The sequence below is a fragment of the Cynocephalus volans genome, chromosome 6 (assembly GCF_027409185.1).
Source record: "Cynocephalus volans isolate mCynVol1 chromosome 6, mCynVol1.pri, whole genome shotgun sequence".
In the NCBI taxonomy this organism is placed as follows: domain Eukaryota; kingdom Metazoa; phylum Chordata; class Mammalia; order Dermoptera; family Cynocephalidae; genus Cynocephalus; species Cynocephalus volans.
This window is the reverse complement of record NC_084465.1, coordinates 25159037-25181857: the sequence shown is the minus strand read 5'-3', so window position 1 is coordinate 25181857 and position 22821 is coordinate 25159037. Positions and strand designations below refer to the sequence as shown.

At 38.4% G+C, this 22821-nt stretch overlaps 1 protein-coding gene across 6 annotated transcripts in view; it reads left to right on the top strand.

Annotated features, from left to right (window-relative positions):
• Positions 1-22821, top strand: part of MKLN1 (muskelin 1) — a 335447-nt gene that overhangs the window by 8703 nt on the left and 303923 nt on the right. For 2 of the 6 annotated variants that reach the window (XM_063099591.1, XM_063099577.1), the window contains exon 1: positions 13666-13750. Coding sequence is in view for 1 of the 6 variants with exons in the window: in XM_063099596.1 (XP_062955666.1) it covers positions 13626-13750 (125 nt within the window). In the remaining 5 variants the exon portion in view is untranslated. Of the gene's footprint in view, positions 1-13625; positions 13751-22821 lie in introns of those variants that run through there. The other 4 variants (XM_063099596.1, XM_063099582.1, XM_063099583.1 and 1 more) reach the window with 4 other exon arrangements.

Genomic DNA, 22821 nt, shown 5'->3' with positions numbered 1-22821 from the left:
TTTGCCTACTCTGCCTTATTTGGAAATAAAGTATATCCCCTCTGTTCAGTATTCATTGAACACTTTGCTTTTTCTCTTCCTTGTAATGTACATGTGCATGAACGTAGTATGTTTACAGAGCAAACTGAAGTATTCTTACTACTTGACTTTATAAGTACCCAAACCAAGAGGGCACAGTAGTTCTAATCCCATTTAAAACTGCATTAATTCATATGTGTTAATGATCTACTTCTTACATAATACAATATGCAATGGAGTTACAGATAAAAGAGGATAATTGATAGAAAGATAGATAGATAGATAGATAGACAGATGAAAAATTTAGTGGCTGATAAGTTCAATGAGAATTGTTTGGGCGTATCACATTATAAATGGATATTATTTGTTTATTTATTTATTTATTTATTTATTTATTAGGGGCAGCTGGCTGGTACAGGGATCTGAACCTTTGACTTTGGTGTTACAACACCTTGCTCTAACCAACTGAGCTACCTAGCCAGCCCCCATAAATGGAAATATGCAGTCATTTACAGCAACAGATAGGCGGGTAGACAAAAGTTTAAATCTGAACTCTTTTGTGTCCCTGCTGTATGATCTTGGGCTGATTACATAAATCATATAAGCTTCAGTTTCTTCCTTTTTAAAAGGGGAATAATCATACCTATCTCTCAACGGGGTTGTGGGAATTAAATAAGATAGTTATACATAAATCAGCTAGTGTGGTACCTGGGACTTGCTAAGCAATTGGTAATGGTAGCTGTTGTTTTACAGTGATATGAAGGTATATAACTTGTACAGAAGCACACAATGAAGTGCAGAGCAAGAGTAACCTTGAAAGTCAAGAAGCCATGGACACATGGAAACCCACAAACCTGAGGGTTGACGCCAGGTAGAGGATATTTGGGTGCAAATAAAAGCAGAAGTGACATTGTCACAGGAGCATACAGTAAGGCACCTGGCCAGTTGTCTTGCCTTTGTCTGGTTGCCAGCTGCTGGGTGTATGAAGAGCTTCACAGATAGGGCCAGCTCCCCAGCCTCCCCAATACTTAAATACCAGTTCCGGCTGAAGAAAAGTGATCATGGGTATCAGCCTTACCATCCTGCTTCCTTCCAGGCAGGTCATCTGTGTGCATGAGACATCCATAGATCCCTCCTTTCATGCCTCCTCACCCTTCTGTTTGCGCAGTTCTGGTCTTCCACCTTGACTTCAACACCTTCAATCTCTACCCATTCTGCCTTGTATTCCAATCTCCCATTGGATGTGGGACTGTGTCCTGAACCCCTGCTTACTTTACTGTGACTCTAATATCTTGGTTAGCTTATCTCTGACCAGCCATCTTCTCCAGAGGGTTGTATCCTGCTGCCCATACCCTGCTGTGATGTCCTGAAACCATGGAACACATGTGTCTTACTCTTCATGGATAATCTGCTGCTGGAGTAAGGCTGGACTGCTTGGTATAGATAGCCTCCTGAACTTTACATTGGCGTGAGATAACAGGCCTTGCACAGCCCAGCTGCCCTAATCCTGGCTGGCTTCTGTATTCACAGCCCCTGTCCTGGAGAGTATCCCTCCCACCCCAGCCTTGGCTCATGCCCTCTCTCCACTGGCCACATGTTGCCAACTAGTTCTAGCATACGTTGTAGTCCTGTTATGGCAACATCAATAATGCTTTCCCAATACAAATGACAAAATTATTGGCACAGGGCACAATCTAGGGGTAATGGAAAACTTCAGTCTGTCTGACATTTACTGACAATCTCATTCTGCTGGAAAGTAAGCATCAAATAAAATTGGCATGACTTAAATTTAGACTAATTGCTTATTGAAGAGGTACTATTCTATGCTTAATTCTAACCAGCTAAGAAGAATGTGTTGGCAAAGTAGAAGTGACAAACAGCTTAAAGTAAGTGACCAGGGAATCCTTGAATTTGCAATAGCCAGAGAAGGCAATTCTGCACTTTCTAACCTGACGTGAAGATGATGAACAAGAGAAAATACAAACCTGAGACTGTCTGACCAGGAACTAGGAAATAAAGCTCAAGAGGAGTAAAATGACTTGAAGTAAAATGACATTCTTATAAAAGCGGTGATTTCAGTGAAGAAAAGGTGAGCATCTAAGAAAGACCAATGTGGTTGCTCAGGACGTGTTCTGAGAAGCTCGTATCACTTGCTAAAGGACACATATGAAAGGCAGGAGAAGGGCTGTAACAAGGCCTCCTTCTAAAGGAAGTGCTCCCACCTCTGAGAGCGATGCCAGAAGGACCAATGTCCAGAGACACCTGGGGTCTGGGAAAAGTATTGAAGACAATGAATTTTGTTTGTTTGTTTTTGCTTATGTTTATAGTAAAGAATAATAATGGAGAAGGGGTAGTGCTGTTGAATGGGCAAACTACCTAATGTTAATTGCTAAATGAAAAGCAGAATCGTTCAACTATAGCATTTCCTAGATTCTAAGGTACAGCACCACCACCCCCGCATTTTTAATATTTATAAAATCAGAATGTATCTTCAATAAGTGTGTTTCACATCATTGTAATTTTGGGAAGGGCTCTCAAAACAGTCACTAAATGGAGGTGTATCCTACTATAGTCGGTCTTCAAAGAGAGGAAATAAGGAATTTTGTTCACTTAGCTCTGGCAGTATCAATTACCCTCAGCAGAGAGGGGTCCACTTTGTGTCCTGAAAGTGGTGGTGCTGCCAGTGACCACCAAAAGGAGTAGGAAAGAGTCAGAAAAGAGTTTGGAGGCCACATTCAGAAGCGTATTGCCCCATGGAGGGTGCAGAGGAGAGTGGATGAGGGCTATTGAGGAACAAGAGAGTGGCAGATACTAGAGATAAGACTGAGACAAAAAAGGAAAACCATGGTCAAAACCTTCTAAGAAGGGGTGAGGTGACCATTGCTAGCTCACAGAAGCCAAGTCACATAAAGCCCTGGTGCTGCAGGGTCCAATTTATATAGCTTTGATTGATCCCACAGAAGGCTTCTCTGAGAAGGCATTTAGATCAAGCTATGGGTCTGGGATCACAAGTCAGAAGAAGACATTGCAAAGTGGAATAAACAAGACCCTGAGTGTGTGGGAAAAAAAAAAAAGAAGGATAAGGAATGGTCCAGAAAAGTAAACAGAGAACAAGGTGGCTAGGAGCTAGAGACTTTACCAGAATAAATTCAGGGGTGAGTTGGAGCTGTGGTCTCTTTCTACTAGGTCTAGGGGACCCACGTTAAAGAGGGAATTCAGAGAACCTGTAGATCAGTTAGTCATGGAGGAAACTGTTCCAACCACGTATAAGCAGCCCTGTAGGAACTGTGATGTGCCAGGTGATCCGTATGCAGCTTGAACATAAAGGGAAGGGACAGTGTCTTTTCATGATTTTAACTCTAGTATCTTCCACATTAATAGTGGTGAAACAAATCGGTTTTCAAATGGGAGAGAATTTGTCATTTTCTATTAAAAACAGTGATCTTGATACTTGAGGATAGAGCCCTTTTCTTATTCATACCCTCACACATGCTCCACCTGTCCTTCCTGTGGGGGCCCATGGAGTTCTGGGAAAGCTGATTCCACTTTTACTTCCAGGGGGAAGGGCATGTGGCCCCTCACTGAATGTCATCCCTCTGGCTCCAGTGACTGACTCAGGTATAGGCATGTGACCTAAGTCCCTTTTTCTGGGAGTGGTCGGTCGAAGACACTTTCCTGCTGGATCTGAATGAAGAAGCATGTATGTCTGAGTGTTCTTGGCCACCACCTGGGACCTTGAGGGGAGAGCCTGTTGAGAACAGACCTGACACCAGGGACTAAAGCAAAGAAATGAACAGGGAAAAGCCAGGTGCTGTCCACATTGTGTGAGCCACCTGACCAAACCCGGCCTGAAGCCTTCGAATTTTTCACTCTTGTGAGCCAGTAAATTATATTTTTCTGTTTAAGCCAATTTGAGTTACAGTTTCTATTTCTTGAAATAAAATCATCCTCTCTGATTTAAAAAAAAATGAAACAAACCTGGCTAAGATAGAATGAAATACATTTCAGGTGGACTAAAGAGTTAAATGTGAAAAATGACCCATACAAGAGAAGTGATATCTATTGAAAAGATAAAAATAGTGTTAAGCATTTCTTGACCTTAGGGTGGTAAAGGCTTTCATGAACAGAAGACTAAAGGTTATGGCTTATAAAGAAAAAATATTAATATATTTGATTATTTAGAGCTTTTGAAATTGTGTAGATAAAACAGTACCACAAATTAAAAAATAAGTGAGAGATTTTAGAACTTTATATATATATACAAAGAGTAGTGTCCTTAATATATAAAGAGCTCTTCTACACTTATAAGAAAAAGACAATATCTCAAAAGAGGAATGAGTAAAGAACATACAAAGGCAAGAAGAAAAAAAAAGGAATTCAACAGTTAATGAAAATGAAAAAGTTTCAGTCATACCAATATTTAAAGAAAATGCAAACTAAGGTAAAATTAAGATGTCTTTGTGCCTAGCAAGTTGTCGCAAACTTAAAATGGTATCTTGCATGGATAAAGATGCAAGGAAATAACCACACTCATTCAATATGGGGAGTATAGCTAGAGAGCTATTTGGCATTGTGAGTTAAAAACCTTAATATACATGAATGATTTATCACAGTAATTTCATTTTTAAAACTATACCCTAAGAAAATAACCAGAAACACTGAAAAAATTTAATGCAGAAGAATATTTAGTGCAGTGTTCTTTATAATATTGAATAACTGGAGATAACCTAAGTGTCCAAAAAGAATTATTGCATAAATTGTGGTATATTCTATGATGAAATTGGTGCATCCAATAAAAAGCAGGTTAAGGAAGATGTTATGATACAGAAAATCTTGGTCATTTATTTTTAAATGTATTTGCTCAGAAAAAAAGACTGTACAGTTACACAGAAAAAATATTAATAGTGGTGATATCTTGGTAGTGGAATTAAAATTGATTTTATTTTCTTCCTCATGATTTCTGTCTATTCTAAATCCACCTCAATAGATATACATGTTTCTATAGTCAGGATAAAAAAGAAATTGAAGATGGAATGAGAGCCCAAGGTGAACGATGAAAGGATAAATTTTAATGAGACTTATATTTAAATTTAAATGAGATTCAAATTTAAATAAGATTCAAGTCTTCTGAGCCATATAAACTATATCCAGGAATACAAAAGGAAATTCCAGGTGCAATCATAGACTTGTTGTGAGGAGTCACTGAGGATGGGACAAGTACCATCCTGGGATTAGGCAACCATGCCAGCTCTTAAAAGGAAATCCTATAGACTGATACGCTTAGTTTTCTTAGGAAAAGAAGATTGGTATCAACAGGAGCCAACCTGGGTTCACTTAAGTACTTCCACACTATTTCCATTTCCTTATCTCCCATATGAGTTAAAACATGTAATCCTCATTCCAGACCTCCAAGGTCGGTATTATTATTCTTCCCATTACCCAGAAGTGGACCCTGAGGCCATAGATGTCCAAGAGCCTATAGCTACTTTAACTTTTTGGTAGATAAGGTGACTAGGGAGGAAGATTAGAGGCATATTTGTCATACCTAGCATTGGACAGAGGTTCTCATGGGATCCTGGTGGACAACCTAATGGAACATGGGACAATATTATATAGTATTATTAGTGGATGATACGCTTATACACAGAAGTGTGGATTCATAGGACGTTGTTTACCTGCAGGTTTTTAAGTGGTAATAATAATACCATTTACTGAGTGCTTATTATATGCAAGGTTCTGTGCAGGAGTGCTTTCCATCTGTCATCTCAATTAATCTTTGCCAATAGCTGGAGAAACAGGTACTGTTATCATGCCCGTTTTACATTTTATAGGTAAACCAAGGCTCCTAATGATTTATGAACTTGCTTCCAATTAGATAGCTAGTAAATAGAGGAGCTGGGATTCAGTCACAGAAAGTTTGGTTTCAGAACTATACGCTTAACTATGATACTGAAATATCTTCTTTTAGTCCTTGGCTCCTGTTACGCTCAACTTATTTTTTCTTTTTATTAAGAGAAAGATTTATTAATCTTGAGTAATGACTTAAAAGGTATACTTCCGTGAAGGATACAAAGCTGAGAGAATGGAAGAAAAGGAAGGCAAGAAAACCAACATTTATTGAGCACTTATATTAGGTACTAATATACTGCCCTCATTTCAGCCTCTGAACCACTTTGCAAAGTAGACAGGATTATCCCTATTTTCACGGATGAGCAAGTTGAGAGTCAGAGAGATCATATGACACATCAAGGTCACTGGGCTACATAAAACCAGAATTCGAATATAGATCTGACTCCTAAGCCCTTGCACTTTCTTCTACTGGCTTGTAAAAAACAAATGTATAAATACAGTATTTAGAGGGAAGAAATGTAAAATCCTGCAATTGTCTTTAAAAAGTTGACTGTATAAATGTAAGATTTGGGAGACCTAGTTTATCAACATTTCAAGTGCAAAAGATCTCCGGATCTGAGTGGATTGTGAAGCACCATGAGTCAGCAATGTGGCTCTCAGAACACTCATACAATCTCGGGTGGCATTAACGGAAGGACTGTGTCTTGGAAAAAGGAGAATTCTGCTGGCTTGCACACTGGTTATATCAGGAGGGGAGAATTGTGATTTATTGAGTACCCCATTTTAAAAGGGACTAGGCTATGTATATTCAAAGAACAGCCAGCTAGTAACAAAATACATGTATACATACATGCATGCATACATAAAGACTGGACTATTTTCCAAAAGTGAAACAAGTGGGAAAACCCTAGAGGTGGCTTAAAACCATCTTCAGTTAGCTGAAGGGCTGCTATATGGAAGAAATTCTTTTTATATTGTGTGTGGCTCCAGAGAACAGAGAGCTATGGTTGGAAGTAGGCAGATTTGGACCAATAAATGAAAAACTGAAACATGACTGTGCCTTGCATATCTTTTTAGGCACTGAAATGCCAAGCCTGATGCTTTAGACATAGCAGGCACTCAACAAGTACATGTTGAGCTGAATTGGTTGTGGTGTTGTGCAAAAACTCAAGATGTTGTCTTGTGGTGTAGTAAGCTCACAAGAGATGTTTGAGCAGAAGCCAAACAGCCACCTGTTATCCTCCAGACTACCAACCCATTAAAAAAAATGAAATAAAAACCCTGTACCTTTGCTCACCTCTCCCTTCTTCCCAATCATTACCTGCTTCCTTCCCAGCCAAACTTCAAAAAGAATCTTCACTCAATTCATTCAGGCTGACTTCTAACTCTCTAGAAAACTCTGCTCATCAGATATTCTAATTACCAAACCTTATCTTATATCTCCTCCTACTCTAGGGAGAATTGTTGATCATTCCCTCTTTGAAGGTCTCTTCTCTCTTGCACACCTCAGTCCGTCCCGTTCTCATGCTACCTCTCTGACTGCTCCTTTCCAGGCTCCTCTCCTGGATCCTTCTCCTCTGACAGCTGCCTGCATGGGTTTTTTTTTTTAGGGTTCTGTGCTTGGCACTCTTCTCACTGTTTGTTCTGCCAAGGATACCCCATCCATTATGAGGACTTAGCTTCCACCAACCAGGGACTTCTGAACCTGCACATTCAGGCCAAACATCTTCCTGAACTGCAGACCTGTCACTCATTCCTGTGGGACATCCTACAATCACTGCAAGCTTAATGTGCTGCTAATCATCCCCTTCACGCTTGCTCTCTTCCCGTATTTAGCTTAGCTAATGTCTTGCATTTCAACCTTGGCCTGTCTCTCCTACCTCTATCTAATCAATAACTATGGCCCAAATGCTACTTCTAAATCTGCCTTGGATTTGTCACTACTTCCCACTGCTGCTATGGTGATTCAGACCTTAATCGGTTCTTTAGACTATTACAGTAACCTTCTAATTGGCTTTCCTGGCTCTAGTCTCCCCTTGCTCTAGCTCAGCCTTCATCCTACCACTAAAGATTTTATTTTATTTTATATTTTAATATGAATAATCACCTCTCCCCTCTGTAGGAACCTCTATAATTGTCTTCACTATAAACTCCAGATTCCTTAGCTGTAAATCAAAGTTCTTCACAATATACCTACAACCTACCTTACTAGTCATTTCCAGTCTATTCCAGACTTTTGTCTTTGAAGATAGTTTTCTTTTTCATACCTTCAGGCCTTTTTTCATTCTAGTCCCCTTACCAAAAAAGCCACTTTCCCCCTTAGCCAATCCATCTCCTCCTTCAGTGCCCAACTGAAACGTCAGCACCTCTAGGAAAAGGAACCCTCTCCAACTTCCAAGTCTGGAATTCAGGGGATACATCGGGACGAGAGTTGATGATATTTAAAGTAGTGGACTTAAAAAAAAAAAAAAACCGAAAACAAAGCACACACAAAAAAGAAAGAAAACGTTTTTAAAAAAGTAAAAAAAATAAATGAATAATGTACTGGATGGGCAATTGTAGAGGGACAAACCCACGGGGAATTCCAACATTCTGAGAAAAAGAAACTGAGAAGGAATGATCACTGAGGTAGGAGGAAGTGTGGTGTGATGGAAGCCAAGTGCAGGAAGTGTTTCAGTAGGAGGCAGCGATCATCAGTGCCAAGATGAGGACCGAGATTGACCACTGGATTTGACATCAGAGAGGTCACTGCGACCCTCAAAGGTATGTTTTTAGTGGAGTAACTGGCAAAAGGCTGATTGGACTGGCTTCAATAGGTGGGCAGAAATGAGGAAGTGATGCTTACCGAATGGGTGAAAATTGGATGAATGAAGAAATGATGTCTTAGAGAGGATTCCGCGATGGGTCAAGAGCCAAAATAGATACATGAGTTATTTTGAATTCTTCGCATCTCTGAAAAATTCCCAAGTAGAAACAAGGATGTGATTTTGGGGTAAATGACAACAGAATTCCAGGCAGTAGGGTGATCCTAGCGAGGATTCTGTATGAGTTTTGTTGTGCTTCATTTCATCTCCTCTGGCCCAGTTCATAAAGTCCTATGCAGGTCTCAGCAGGGGCCTCAGGGAAGAGCTGACCCTGCAGGAACTTGGGTGTAGAATTTTCAGAGACTATTTCCAAACACCTCTTGTTAGTGTGTGGGGTTGTTGTTAAGAAGCCTATAAGGCTGGCTGTCATCCTTCTGTGGACTGGACTGCACCAAGTCTGAATAGTCAGGAAGGGGGGAATGGGAAAAATCTGCCCATCCAACAGTGTATTTGAAAATGCTGTATTTCAAAGTATTTCTATATAAAAAATTTTATATTGAAATAATAATGGAGATGGGCTCAGTGATCACCTAGATTTGATGAATAAATAGGCTGTTCCTACCTGTTGCCCCCTGGAGTATAACAGTAATGAAATATGAAGAATACAGGCCTTGGGTAGAACAGACCCCAACTTTGATTTCGTGCTGTTCTCTATGTGATATTCCTCAAATAGTCAAAGTTTCAAAAGGCACTTTGGTACAGATTCCACATAGAATGTGGTTTTACTTACATGACTGAGAACCATACATTCCCCTCTATCACTTATGGGATGTCCAGGGCCTGGATTGTGAGATAGAACCATCCATAGAATAATTGAAGAACCTCCGGTTGTACCACGTTTCCCGTAGTTCTCCAAATGCATAGTGTGCTCTTATTTGTCTGTGCCTTTGCCCATGCTCTTCCCTGTACCTGCAATACCCAAATACTCTTCTTCCTGTTGTGCTCAGCTCTGGGAGCTCCTTCTGTAGGAGGCCTTCCTCACCCTCTGAGACAGAAACAGATCACCTCTCTGTGCTCCTCAAACCATTTTTGTGTGTAACCGTCTCCATACCTACCACAGTGAACTCCAATTGTTTACTCTCCTGGCTCCCTTATTGGGCTGTGAGTTTCTTGAAGTCTGTGATTTTGTCTTATTTCTATTTTTATCCTTTGCATCTAGAATAGTGCTTGTACATTTTGAGCACATAATCAATGTTTGTTGAATGGAGGCATGAATGCTTGAGTGTGTGAATGAATGAGTGAATGCATACGTGAAAAGATCAGAAAAAACGTTACCCCCTAAATTGAAGCTAATAAAAGAATATCAATGACTTTACATATTATGCAGAATTTGTGTATATAAAGGTATTCTCCAAATCCAACTGAGATGACAAGATTATTGAAATGTAATGCATAAGGAGAGGGGAGTGATACACACAATTGGCTCGTAATGTGTGTGGCACAAGATTATGAGAACTGTGCTGATGATAAAGCAGAGCTGGGTAGTAGCATCTGACTGGCTTAGATCTAGATTTTTGAGAGAGATTTTATCTGTGGAACACATGAATATTTGGGTCTTTGCTTTTTCTTTTAAACAAGATATTTTTCATTTTAAAATTTAAGGACAAGGTACACCTTAATAAACATATTTATCTAAAGCATAGTTTTATTATTCATAGTTTTAAAGTTTTTTTCCATTAAAAAAATGAAAAATAAGCCAGCTGTGACATCTCTAAAATGAAAGTTACATTGAACCAGTCATTTCATTCTCACATGCCTCAGTTTCTTTCATGCGTAATTTGCGAAATGGTAACAGCCTTTACTAGTATTTACATTATAAAAGTGCTGTAACTGTAAATTAGATAGTCTAAAAGGGCTTATGATGTCTTCTTTGAAAGACAAGCATTATACACAAATGAGGTATTATTATTTAGTTTTTCCTTTTCAATCCTGTTGAATGAGAATTAGATGAAAACTCTGCTTTAAGCAATATCCATTGGGTTAATGATTATTGACGAGTGAAATGAGAAAAAAATCTTTAGCTGATAACTCAGTGTGTGTAGCTTACCCTGTCTGTGCACAAGGCAAAAATATTGTATGCGTGTGTGCTATTTACCATTGTTTTTTATCTCTTCTCTGTGTTCTAATCACAAGCTGAAGACAGTTAACCCTTTCAGTTCAGTCATAGTGTGCCTTGTAGAAAACCTAGGTATCCTGAAATGAAATGATGTTTCTGCTAATCAAGCCATGCAGCTGGTTTTTGTACTGATTTAGGGCCTAAATTAACTGTGTAAGGCCTTTACTTCCGCTCCTTGTTTTTAGTATAGGGACAGCTATTACTACAACTTCTTCAGCCTAGTTACCATCAATACCTATGTGCACCCCATCGCACTCCCCAGCTAGAGTTTCCTATCATCTTCTCGGAATATAAGGTTACAATGGCAGGAGAGGGGGGTTGTAGAAATAAGGATTGGGGAATTATGAATGTCAGAAACTTCACTTTGTATCATGAAGGGCTGAGAACTGTACCCTGGGAGGATTCAGGGCAACAGAGAGCTGGTGGTGGTGTACGCAGCTGTACAGCATAATCGTGTCTGGCCTCTGTGTGTATGTAATAGCTTCAGTTCTTTGGTCGCTGCTCTTGGACTGCCCCCTGTCCCTCCCCTCTTGTCCAAAATGATGTCCATCCTTTATGTCCTAGTTCACCTTCACTCCTAGGGCCAACCTTCAGCATTGCTTGCAGATATGGTCATCTGTTTTCCACCTGGCTCATTTATTTTGGCTTCTGGATTTTCTCAGAGAGGCCTCCTGCTTAGAGAGCTGCTTGGCCAGCTGTGGGACCAGCTGCCTGTTCCAGACTCCAAGGTGATCAACTCCTCTCCCCTCCTTTTCACTGGTCCCAATACGTGAGCCATGACAATAGGTAAGACACAATGACAGTAATTGTGTCTGACCAGATTCGTTCCTATGCAGGTCATTTCATAGGTGGACTGCTCAGAGAGGTCAGGTATTCATTCATGCATCACAGTGAGCCTTGGTCCAGGAAGCCTGTGTGGACCTGCGAGTCCTGGTGACAGGGGCAGGTGCAGAAGGCAAGTTAGGAGGAGCACACAAAGGCAGATTTGGTTTCCTCTGCAGTTTTAGCCAAGTGCAGCACTGGTTGTTGGATCGCTGTCCAGCACACAGGGCATGTCTACCACAAGCTTTGCCATGTAGTCAGCTGACCTCATATAAAGGTGATAAGGGATCTCAAAGATCCTTTAAGGTGTGCCTTCATGGTGATCCAGTTTCCCCATGCTTAGGAAGAAAATCTAGGGATTATGTCTGCCACTTTTAAGGCAAAAATTTGAAACAGCTGCCTACATTCTTTGGTTTCACTTATTCCTCAACTCACCGTGACTTGATTTCTGCCTCTGCCGACCCTGCCCCTTGCCGGACGGGCAGGATGTCTCCTTGGTGCTCATCCGGTAGGCGCTTGTCAGTCTTTCTTTGCTGAGCTCTTGACAGCATTTGCCTTTGTTGACCACAACCCACTTCTGGGAAAGTGCTTTTCCCTTGTCCTCTGTGATCCTTACCTTCTTGTTTCCCTCCTATGTCTCTAGCTGCACCTTCTCACTCTCTGTTTTTCAGGGATCCTTTCTCTGCCCATCCTTTAAGCTTCAGTGTTCCTCTGGGTTCCCTCCTTTTCTCTTCCCTGGCACAATCTCCCAGGGTATCTCATTCATCCCTGTGAACTCTATTGTTGTCTGTCATGTACTGATGACCCCTAAACCTGTATCCTCGGACTTCTAAATCAAACTGCCTGCTTCTGCTCAGTGAACATTCCCCAGGCATCACAAAACAGACACGTCCAAGGCTGAACACGTCACCTTCTTCCCCAAACCTGCTTGATTCTGTATTTGGATTTTTGCTATCTTATTGAGTGGCATCACTATCCACGCTGCTGTTCAAGCCAAAAATCCAACCCCCAGGCTTGACTTCTTCCCCTCCAAAACTCCATAATTTAATCAATCACAAATTTCAGTAGATTCTACCTCCTCTATAACACAGCTCGTAAATTTCTGCATCATTTGGTCATGCTTACCTTCCCAGCCTCATCTCTGACTCTCTGGCTGATACTCTGCTCAGCTATACTGAACTGCTTTCAGCACTCAGATACTCAGCATGCAGTCATTTCTGTTACTTCCAAAACTTGCATATGCTGGGCCCTCTGCCTGAAACAGACTTCTCCACCTCCTTATCTGACTAATTCCTTCACACCTTGTAAGTCTCCATGTAGAAGTCACTAATTTCCAACTCTCCCAAAACCTAGATTAGGTGACCCTCCTAGAGCTCTTGGTACTTTTCTCTTTGTAACACACAACACACTGCTTTATCAGAGCTGCCTTTCATGTTTCTATCTTACCCTCTACTGTGAGGTTCCTATAGCAGGGACCATATTTATTCTATTCACTTTTGTATTCCTTGCACCAACAAAGGATTTCGTACAAAAGATGAGTAGATCACAATGGATGAATGAATATAAATATCAAAAGTATCATGGACTGACCCTGTGGCACACTCGGGAGAGTGCGGCACTGGGAGTGCAGAGGTGCTCCCGCCGTGGGTTCGGATCCTATATAGGGACAGCCGGTGTGCTCACTGGCTGAGCGCGGTGCGGGTGACACCACAACAAGGGTTGCGATCCCCTTACCGGTCACACACACACACAAAAGTATCATGGTGAGAATATAAATTTCCAATCAGAGGATGCAATTAATATTTTACTAAACAAGGATTTATCAAGTCTCTCTCACATCAAAGGGATTTGAAGATTAAAAATATTTACAAGAACTTATAAACATTAGAATCATGAGCAAAGAGTAGTTAATAGAGGTAGATTTCCAATCTGTCCCTTATGGGCTTCTTTTCCAGAGTTCAATATCCAGACTTTTGGAGCAGTGTTTTGGGGTCACCCAAGCATTCCATCCTCCCGACTCTCCACAGACTGTTGGATTCATAACCTACTCCACACTTGAGATCATGGGGATTGGAATGAGGTAAGTGTGAGCTTTTCAGTTTTTTCTCTGTTATTTCATTTGCAACCATATACTGTACCTGTGGAGCAATACTTGTAACATTCTCCCCTCTGGAGTCTTCATCAGATGTGCCTGACCTCCTGGCTAGTCTGGTTGTTCTTATAGTGTTTGAATATGCTACGTGTATGGAGATGTATTGTGAGGTCTCCTGAGGAATTGTGTCCTTTCAAATTTTCTTTTTTGTTTCGTGACTATCTAAATTCTTCACCATTGTTCTAATGATTTTTTTTTGTCTAATCTGACTCCACATAGAAAAAAGTGGATGTTGAGAAACCAGAAAGACTTGCTGCCCACTCTGGGACCCCCTTTTGGGCCAGATGCACATGAAGAATGCAGGGCATGAGTAGTACAGGCAGACTGCACGAACAGCTCTGCTTCAGCCACGCTGCCTACACACAACCCCCGCTCCATCCCACTGTCAAGCTTCTCCACCTCTTACCTGCTTTTCTTTTTCATATCACTTAGTGTTACTTATTTATCTTCCTATTTGTTGATTGCCTATCTCCCCTACTAGGATGTAAGCTTCATGAGGGCAGGGATTTGTGTTGTTCAGCAGGATATGCTCAGCACTTGGAACAGTATCTGGCACATAGAAGGTACTCAGTAAATATTTGTTGGTTGAATGAATGATGACTTTTAAAAGTTGGGGTTTTTTTTTAAGACTAATGCAAACCCAGGTCTCTGGGGATCTAATGCAAGTCTCACTTAAGTCCCCCAATACTTATTGGTGACTCAGATGACAACACTGATGGCATACTGAACAAATTTACAGATGACACACAACTAGAAAGGATAACAAGTAAGTTGGAGGATAGAATCAGGATTCCCTCCCCTCAGATTCTGACAAAATGTAATAATGAGTCATATCTAACAAAAGAAAGTTTGATGGGTACAAATATAAAGAACTCAAAGATCCTGAAATTCAATCGTGTAAGTACAGGGTGGGGGCGGGATAGCTTACAACTGCACACATCAGGAAGATTTAGAGTCTCCTGTTGATTGTTAGGTAGATGATGAGTCAACTCTCTGTGTGACTTAGCTTCCAAAAAAGATAAACCTTTTATTTGTTGTATCAATAGCAGTACAGCGTTCAAGAGGGGAACTAGCTGTCTAGTACTCACCAGTGATCAGGCCACATTTGTTCTGTTTTATGAATTCTGGGCTTCAGACATTCAGAGACATTGACAAACAAGATTATTTGAGAAAAGTAAAAAGGATAATAAGGGATCTGGTAAACAGCGTTCTTCAGAAATAACAAAAGGATTGGAGGTTGTGGGGGGTGGCGTTTGAGGGGGAGGGAGATAAGTAGCATAGATTGAGGGGCTATCCAACAGAAGAGAGATTTAATTTCTTCTGGGTAATCCTGAATGACAGATTGAGGACCGGTGAGTGGAAGGCATGAGCATGTATATTTCAACGTACTGGAATTTATCAACAATTAGATTTGCTCAGTAATCAAGTGGACAACTACTGGAGGCAGTAAATTTCCTGACCCTGGTGGTATGGTGCCTGCAAGTTGGGCAGTCATGTCCCTTTTGATGGACAAACACTGGGTGAGGGAGTGGGGAAAGTAAGATTTATCATAATAGCAAACACTTACTGAGTGCTTACTGCATGGAAAGCATCATAATAAGTGAGTAACATGGTTATCATTTCTAATATTCACATCAATCCTACTATCTCTATTTTTCAGATGAGGAAAGTAAGGCTTAGAAAGGTTAAGGAATTTTCGCAAGGTCTTACACCTTAGTGCAAAACAGATACGGGATTTGAACCTAGGCATTCAGATCTGTGAACTTAATTGTTATTCTACAAGGACACTTACCTCTAGAGAACCATTCTTTTCTACCCTGAGATTATCACTCTAATGATATAATCAAACTAAGGAGTTTATTGTCTCAAGGGGCAGATGATTCTATAGCATATGGGTTCCTTTTATATCTAGTATGCAGGGACTAAATTAATCTGGGAATTTGCCATTTGTAGTGCACTGTATGGAGCCCAGCATAGGACGTGGCACACAGTAGGTGCTCAATACTTATTTATTAAGTGAAAAGAATGAACAAATGCAACCACACAAAATTGGCTGCATCTGAAATGACAGAATCTCAATATATTGCTCCAGAAGAAAAACAAGCACGTTTCTGGGTGGTCTACTGAGAATGCTCAGCAAAAGTGCTAGTCCGTCGTTCCTGGAAAAGCCTTGAGAATTTTTGCTCAATCATTTGGACAATATTCACTAAATCAAGTATTGAGTACCTGTCCTTTGTCAGGTAAGCCCAATGTACTGAGGGTGCAGAGGTGAATCACAGGATGCACCGTAGTGGGGGACATGCACAGGTAAGCAAACGCCAGTGATACAGTGTGGCAAGTGCTGTAGCAGGTGTGTGTGTATTAAATATTATGGAAGCACAGAGCAGAAAGGGACTAATTCTACTTGATTGAAGGAGTTGTCTAATTCTTGATTATCCTTTAAAAATAACTCCACATATGATATATTATTTGAGTTTGGTCTTCGTAAAGACCATGTGAGATTGTGACCCTTCTTGTAGAGAAGATGAAATAGAGTCTTATAGAGGTTAGATGAGATTGCCAAGGTCATGCAGCTAGTAATAATAATTGCTAACATTTATTGAGTGCTTAGGATACCTGAGGCTCTATTCTAAACCCTTTAAAAACATTTTATCCTCACAACCACCCTATAAGGTAGTTATTGATATCATTGCCACTTTATAAATGAGAAAACTGGGGCACAGATTTAAATGACTTGCCTAGAATCACTTAGCTAGAAAGTAGAAAACCAGTATTTATACCTACACAGTCTGGCTTTAGCAGGCACATACTTACCTACTATCTTAACTAACCCCCTGAAAAGCTGGAACACACACACTTGGACTTCTACCCCAAGTTCAGTTTTCTTTCAAGAGACCTTGCTCTTTAGCAGATGTTACACCCCAATGAGAAGAAATGGCAATGTAGATACAAGGTGGGTTGTGTAGGTCATGCATCCATGGTGTTTTGGGAGAGGTATGGTGAAATCCAGAATGTACATTAACATAACCTCTGACCAGCATCATGGTACAAGCTTTAGATTTTCTGTTTTAGGTATGCAGGGTTTTGGGGGGCAGCCAGAATTTGGTCTGTTCTTTTCCGGGGCAGCTGTCTGGGCTCTAGAGATTGTGACTTGTTACTCATAGGAACTAGCCACCAACACTTATCCTGCAGCCTTTTGAAATCTAGTTCAAATTTTTCTAAAAAGAAGAAGACAAGATGTAAAACATTAAGAATGAAACAAGTGAAATTCAATAGTTTGTATATTAGTGAGACTGGAGATAAAGAGAAGGAGAAATGAAGCACATAATTGCTTAAATTGTCCAAGCTTTCTCTCTATAATCAAAATTCCTGTATTAAAAAATAGTTCAATCTAATATTATTGTACCTTAATAATTAAGTTGGGTTGGCTCTGTGGCAAATCTGAGATAGAATTGGTTATTCAGATTGATGAAGTAGGTTACCCCTTGCCCAATGATTATACTTATGTTAATGTCCACATGACCTATATAATCAAAGCTACTGTGTTTTTAAGACACCTGTCTCCCATAATTTTTGGAGCTAGGGTAATTTTAAAATTAACTGCAGGCTGGGATTTCTGTGCTAGACAGTAGGGCAGAAAAAGGCAGGTGGGATTTTGGGGTTTTGTTTGTTTTTTAGTGTTTTGTCATTTATGGAGATTAGTAGATTCAACTGATTACCTGCGCCTTTGTGTTAATGGATTTCTTTTTTCTTGGCTTTGGGTCCTTGGAAACATTTGTTTTGACAGCAGCAGCGGAGTTTAGTCATGTTTTATTTTTGTTGTTCCTATTTATTTCTATTATCCCTTAGTTCAAGTCCGCTTAAAAGGTGTCGTTTAACCTGTCTTTATGTCTCCACAAATGAAATGTTCCTAGTAGTAACTCTAGTTCAGCCTTATAGGAATAGTTCATTTGATGCCCAGTTGATGCCCATCAGGATGATTCTGCAGTATTAATAGCTAGAACAGAGGTATGTTTTATAAATCATGTTTGAAATTTATAATAGGATTTAGCATTTCGTATGTGACATTTCAAGTTTCTTAGATCAATTATTTTTCATACAGATTCTTATAAACAAGTTTTTCCTTTTCATCACTGAGTCAACAAAAGTTGGAAAATCTTTTCTCACATATTCCATTCTTTTACTAAGCCTGAAGATAAATTGCTTTAGAAAACCACATCCCAAACAAACGGTTTTTTATAAAGCTATAACTAAACGAATAGAGTAGGCTCTGCTGGCATTTGAGGTAAACGTCTAATTAGAACTCTCAGTATTTCAAACATATAATTTACGAAAGTTGAGGCTTTTGCTTCTTAACTCTGAGTCCATTGGGATGAAACAAGTGACCCTTGTTGGAAATATGTCAAGAATCAGCTTTCTCAGGGTTGATCTTTAGTTTGACGGTCACCAAGTGAAAACACTGGTTATTCCCAGGCTTAAAGATGTCTGAACCTTCTTAAGTTTGTTAAAAGATCAAGGCAGAATGCTAGCACTGCTTTGCTGCTGTGAAGAGCAGATTGCCCTCTCCTTTCTCCTGGATCCTTTAGTTGATTTCTGCATGAGAGCACGTTCCCCCAAGGCTGGCTCCATCTTTGCTCTGACACTGAGTTACCTTGCACTTCCTGCACTTCTGCCAGGGTATGGGGGAGGCCAAGTACCCTGTTTTTACAATCAGATAGATCTCAGCCTTTGAACTGACTTGACATACTTTCTAGTACAAGGCTCCGTACTAGGCACCAAGAACTGTGACAAATACTCTCAGTCTCCATTTTTCATAACTTAAAAGTGGTAACACAAGATTTGGAATAATTAGATGACTGTGTGACCTTGAGCAAGCAACTTAACCTCTCTGTACAATAACTCTTTCACAGGGGAACGATTGAGATTATATATGAAAATACTCATCTCAAAACCTGGAACATAGTTGCACTTGGAAATTGAATTTATGCAAAGCATAGAATAATCCTTGGAAACTCAAATGAACCCAAATCGATGCTATCTGCCTCTAGCCATTTGTTAAATCAGAAAACTTTACCTCCAAATGAATAACTACATCTACCTCTGACTTTGCGTAAAGTCTACATTCAGAACAAAAAGGTAGTTCAATGATAATCTGTTAATACATTTCGTAACAGGAGCCGACTATGGTTTATTTAGGAGAAAATGACAGGTGAACAAAAAGAAGAAGGAAAATTAGCTAAATAAAATATCTTTATTTCAAAATAAATAAAGAAACAGTTATCTAATTATAGAATATTCAGATGATATAATTATATATATAATTCCAAAATATACTTGTTTTTATAGGTTGATTTATAAAAATTTTATTAAAGGACTAATTTTCTCATGATTGAATGACAAACCATGCAGTACTTCATATTAACTGTAATAGACTAAAAATATCTATTGTCTCTATTTTTCTTTAATTGCACCTACTGTCATGGCCTTACACTTATTATTTGAGTGATACAAAAGGAGTGATTTATGACAACTTCTTGTTCTCTCTGCATATCAGAAAGTGGTAAAGACAAGCATTCCCTCTGACCCACTTAACTATGAAAAAAGGACTCTCCCAAGTTGCCAGGAACTAACGCTATAGTAAAATTACAAGAAATTTTGCTAAGAAATCTTTTCTCATTTTTAACTTACTTGACTGAAACCTGCAGTGCTGGATTTCAGCACAGAGGTGACTTTGGAGGAGAAAATTAGTGCCAAACTGGATCAGTTGTTTTTTGTGTTACGTAAGAAAGTGAAAAAAATTAACTGTTCACTCCTAAGCTATAAATTTAAGATTATCCTATTACACCAAACGACAGAATTTCCAAACCTCAAGCTTTACTTTAGAGCTATATTTTCATAAACTATTATCTGTTCCCACTCAAAACTAAATGTAATTAAATATTAAATAATTAGCCTTGCCCAATTATATTTTTAAATATAATGCACTGCAACAAAAATGAATTATAGTTGAATTATAAAAATGGCACTGTTAAACAATTAATTTGTCTCTTTAAATAATTTTTTTTCTGATTATGAAGAATACACGTGCGGTTTAAAAATATAGAATATACAGCAGAGTAAAAAATGAAAGTAAAAATCATCAAGTCATCCATAATTCTATCACCCAGAGGTAATCACCATTAACATTTTGTTGTATTTCCTTGCAATGGACACTTATACACATGCACACACTCCCGAAAATATCCATTATATAAAAATGAATATCAATGTTTTATTATAGAAAATATAAAACATAAACAAAAGTACACAGCATGGTGAACCCTATGTACCCATCAGTGCATAGCCAGCTCATCAGTGTCCCCATCCTCTCCCCCACTGGTCTTATTTTGAAGCAAATTCTAGATATTGTATTATTTCATTCATAAATATTGCAATGTGGATCTTTAAAAGGTAAGGACTTTTTAAAAACATAACCATTACCACATCTAAATTAATTAAGAATAATTTTTTAATAGTATGAAACATTCAGTCTGTTGATCAAATTTTCAGTTGTCTCATGGATGTAAGAACTTATTTTTATAGTTTGCTTGTTTGAAGCAGAATCCAAATAAGATTCATACACTGAGATTGGTTGCGATGTCTCTTAAATCTCTTTTACTGTATGTATTACCACCCTATAATTTTTTTCCTTGCAATTTATTTGTTGAAGAAACCAAGTTGTTTGTGCTGTAGAACTTCCCATGACCTGGATTTTTCTGTTTACAGCTCCATGGTATAGTTTAACATGTTCCTCTGTCCTCTGTATTTCCTATAACTACCTACAGGTTTTATCAGATTTAGATTTTTTTTTTTTTGGCAAGACTGCTTCATAGGTAGTGGTGTGTTTTGTTATTAGGAGGTGCGTAATGTCTAATAGTCTCTTCTTTTGTGGTATTACCTAGATCCATTAGTACATTAAGGATTGCAAAAATTGTAATTTTTAATCTTATTATTCATTGATTTTCTGGCATGTACCAATGGTGTTTGGTCTTCTTATTTTAAATAGCTTTTGGTTTTTATTTTTTTTTTAATTATTACTTAAACTCATTAATTGGAACATATTTAATGCATTTCAGTACATCTCATTTATTATTCTTATTAATGCTCAAATTTTGTCTCTTTGGTCTGTGGCAATATCTCCAGATTGGCTCTTGACCTCTTTTGGCACAGCTCTAGTAGTCTTTGATAGTTCCCCTGCTTTTTAGTATAAGATGGTGTAGGCTCATCTTGCATATTTCCACATAGTAAAAATCTATTTATAGTTAAGACTTTAATATATATAAATAGAATACAAAACCATACAACAGAAACTATTTATAATAGCAGAAGACTAGAAATAACTCAAATGTCCATTAATAAAGGACTGGTTGAACATCAATGGAGTTCTATATAGCTATAAAATAAAATTAGGAATCTTTAGATATATTTATTAAGGATTGATCTTTAAAAAAATGGGGGTAAAAGTGAGCATAGGATGCTACCATATATGTAAGAATGGATATATATGTACTTATATACTTATATACACACACATATATACATGCATACACACACAGATATATGTATGTGTATATATTTGCTTATATGAAAAAACAAATAATTCAAGGATAAACATCACAAAATAATAGTAGCTAATAATAGGTGAAAGGAATAGAGTGGTGAGGAGGGGATGGAAACTAGACTTCTTTGATTTTACCTTGTTTTGTACATTTGACCTTGGAATCATGTAAATATTTTACATAATTATGAAAATATTATTTAAAATGCAATTCATAATTTTTTAAAAAAAACCTAATTGTGTATCCATTTGGTGGCATACAGAGAACTATTTTAAGTAACCTTAAAACACACTAATTTGTGTGGTGCCGATAACACTAAGGTTCAAGGTTTAATTCCTGTACCGAACACCTGCCAAAAACCAAACCAAAACAAAACACAATAATTTGACTATATATTCCTGATTGGATATATCCTAAGGACAAAAAAAAAAAAAAAAACCCTGCAGGAACATTTGTAACAGTTTTTGCTAATCATATTGTTGATGGTAGTGTCAATATTGCTATTCTGGGTAATATAAGATAAACAAATATTAATTTTTGGATATTCTACTTCTATCATGCTTGGTGTCCTTGAGAATCAGTATTCTCAGCATGGGAGGAAGGGGATATAGATGTAAAATAGAAGAGCTTAGGTAAAAACCCTGTAATCCTGAATTTGAATTGGAAGTTATTGCCATAAACTTACAATCTATGTATATGTATAGGTACATTTCCTAGCTCCCCTGTTCACAGAAAAAGCCTAAAAATGATGACTAATCCAGTAGCAATGAGCACCCCTGGTGTCTATATTCTGATCTGGCTGAGGCAGGAAACATGTCTACGTACATATACATAAATACACATATATCATAAGTGTATATATTCTTATATACATATATTTAACATATGTGTAACATCAGTTATTTAGTGATTCCTCTATTTTTGGTCATTTAGATTGTTTCCAGTTCTTTACACTTATATATAATTCTGTGGCAAAGCATTTGTGCACTTATTATTATTTTTATTACAAATTTCTGTAAGTGGACTTACCTGACTAGAGAGTAGGGACATATTTAATCTCTTGATTAGTACTGACAAATTGCCTCTAGAAAAGTTATATATACCAAGTTACGTGCCGAGGGGTGGAGCAGGAGACAGTGAGTGATACACTGCATTAATAGTTATAGAGATTTTAGGCTTTTACACTGACATGTTTCTGCCAATCTGATATGTCAGATAGAAATCCTCCTTTAAATTAGTAAAGGGACACAAACATCAACTACATTGTATATTGATAAATTAAAATTAAAAAAAAGAAAAAAGAAATGCTCCTTTATTTCTTTGTTTCTCCCTCTTTGATTTTCTTATAGGAAAACTTTAAAAATTAGCAATACCATATGGAAAAACTAAACCGATGTAGTA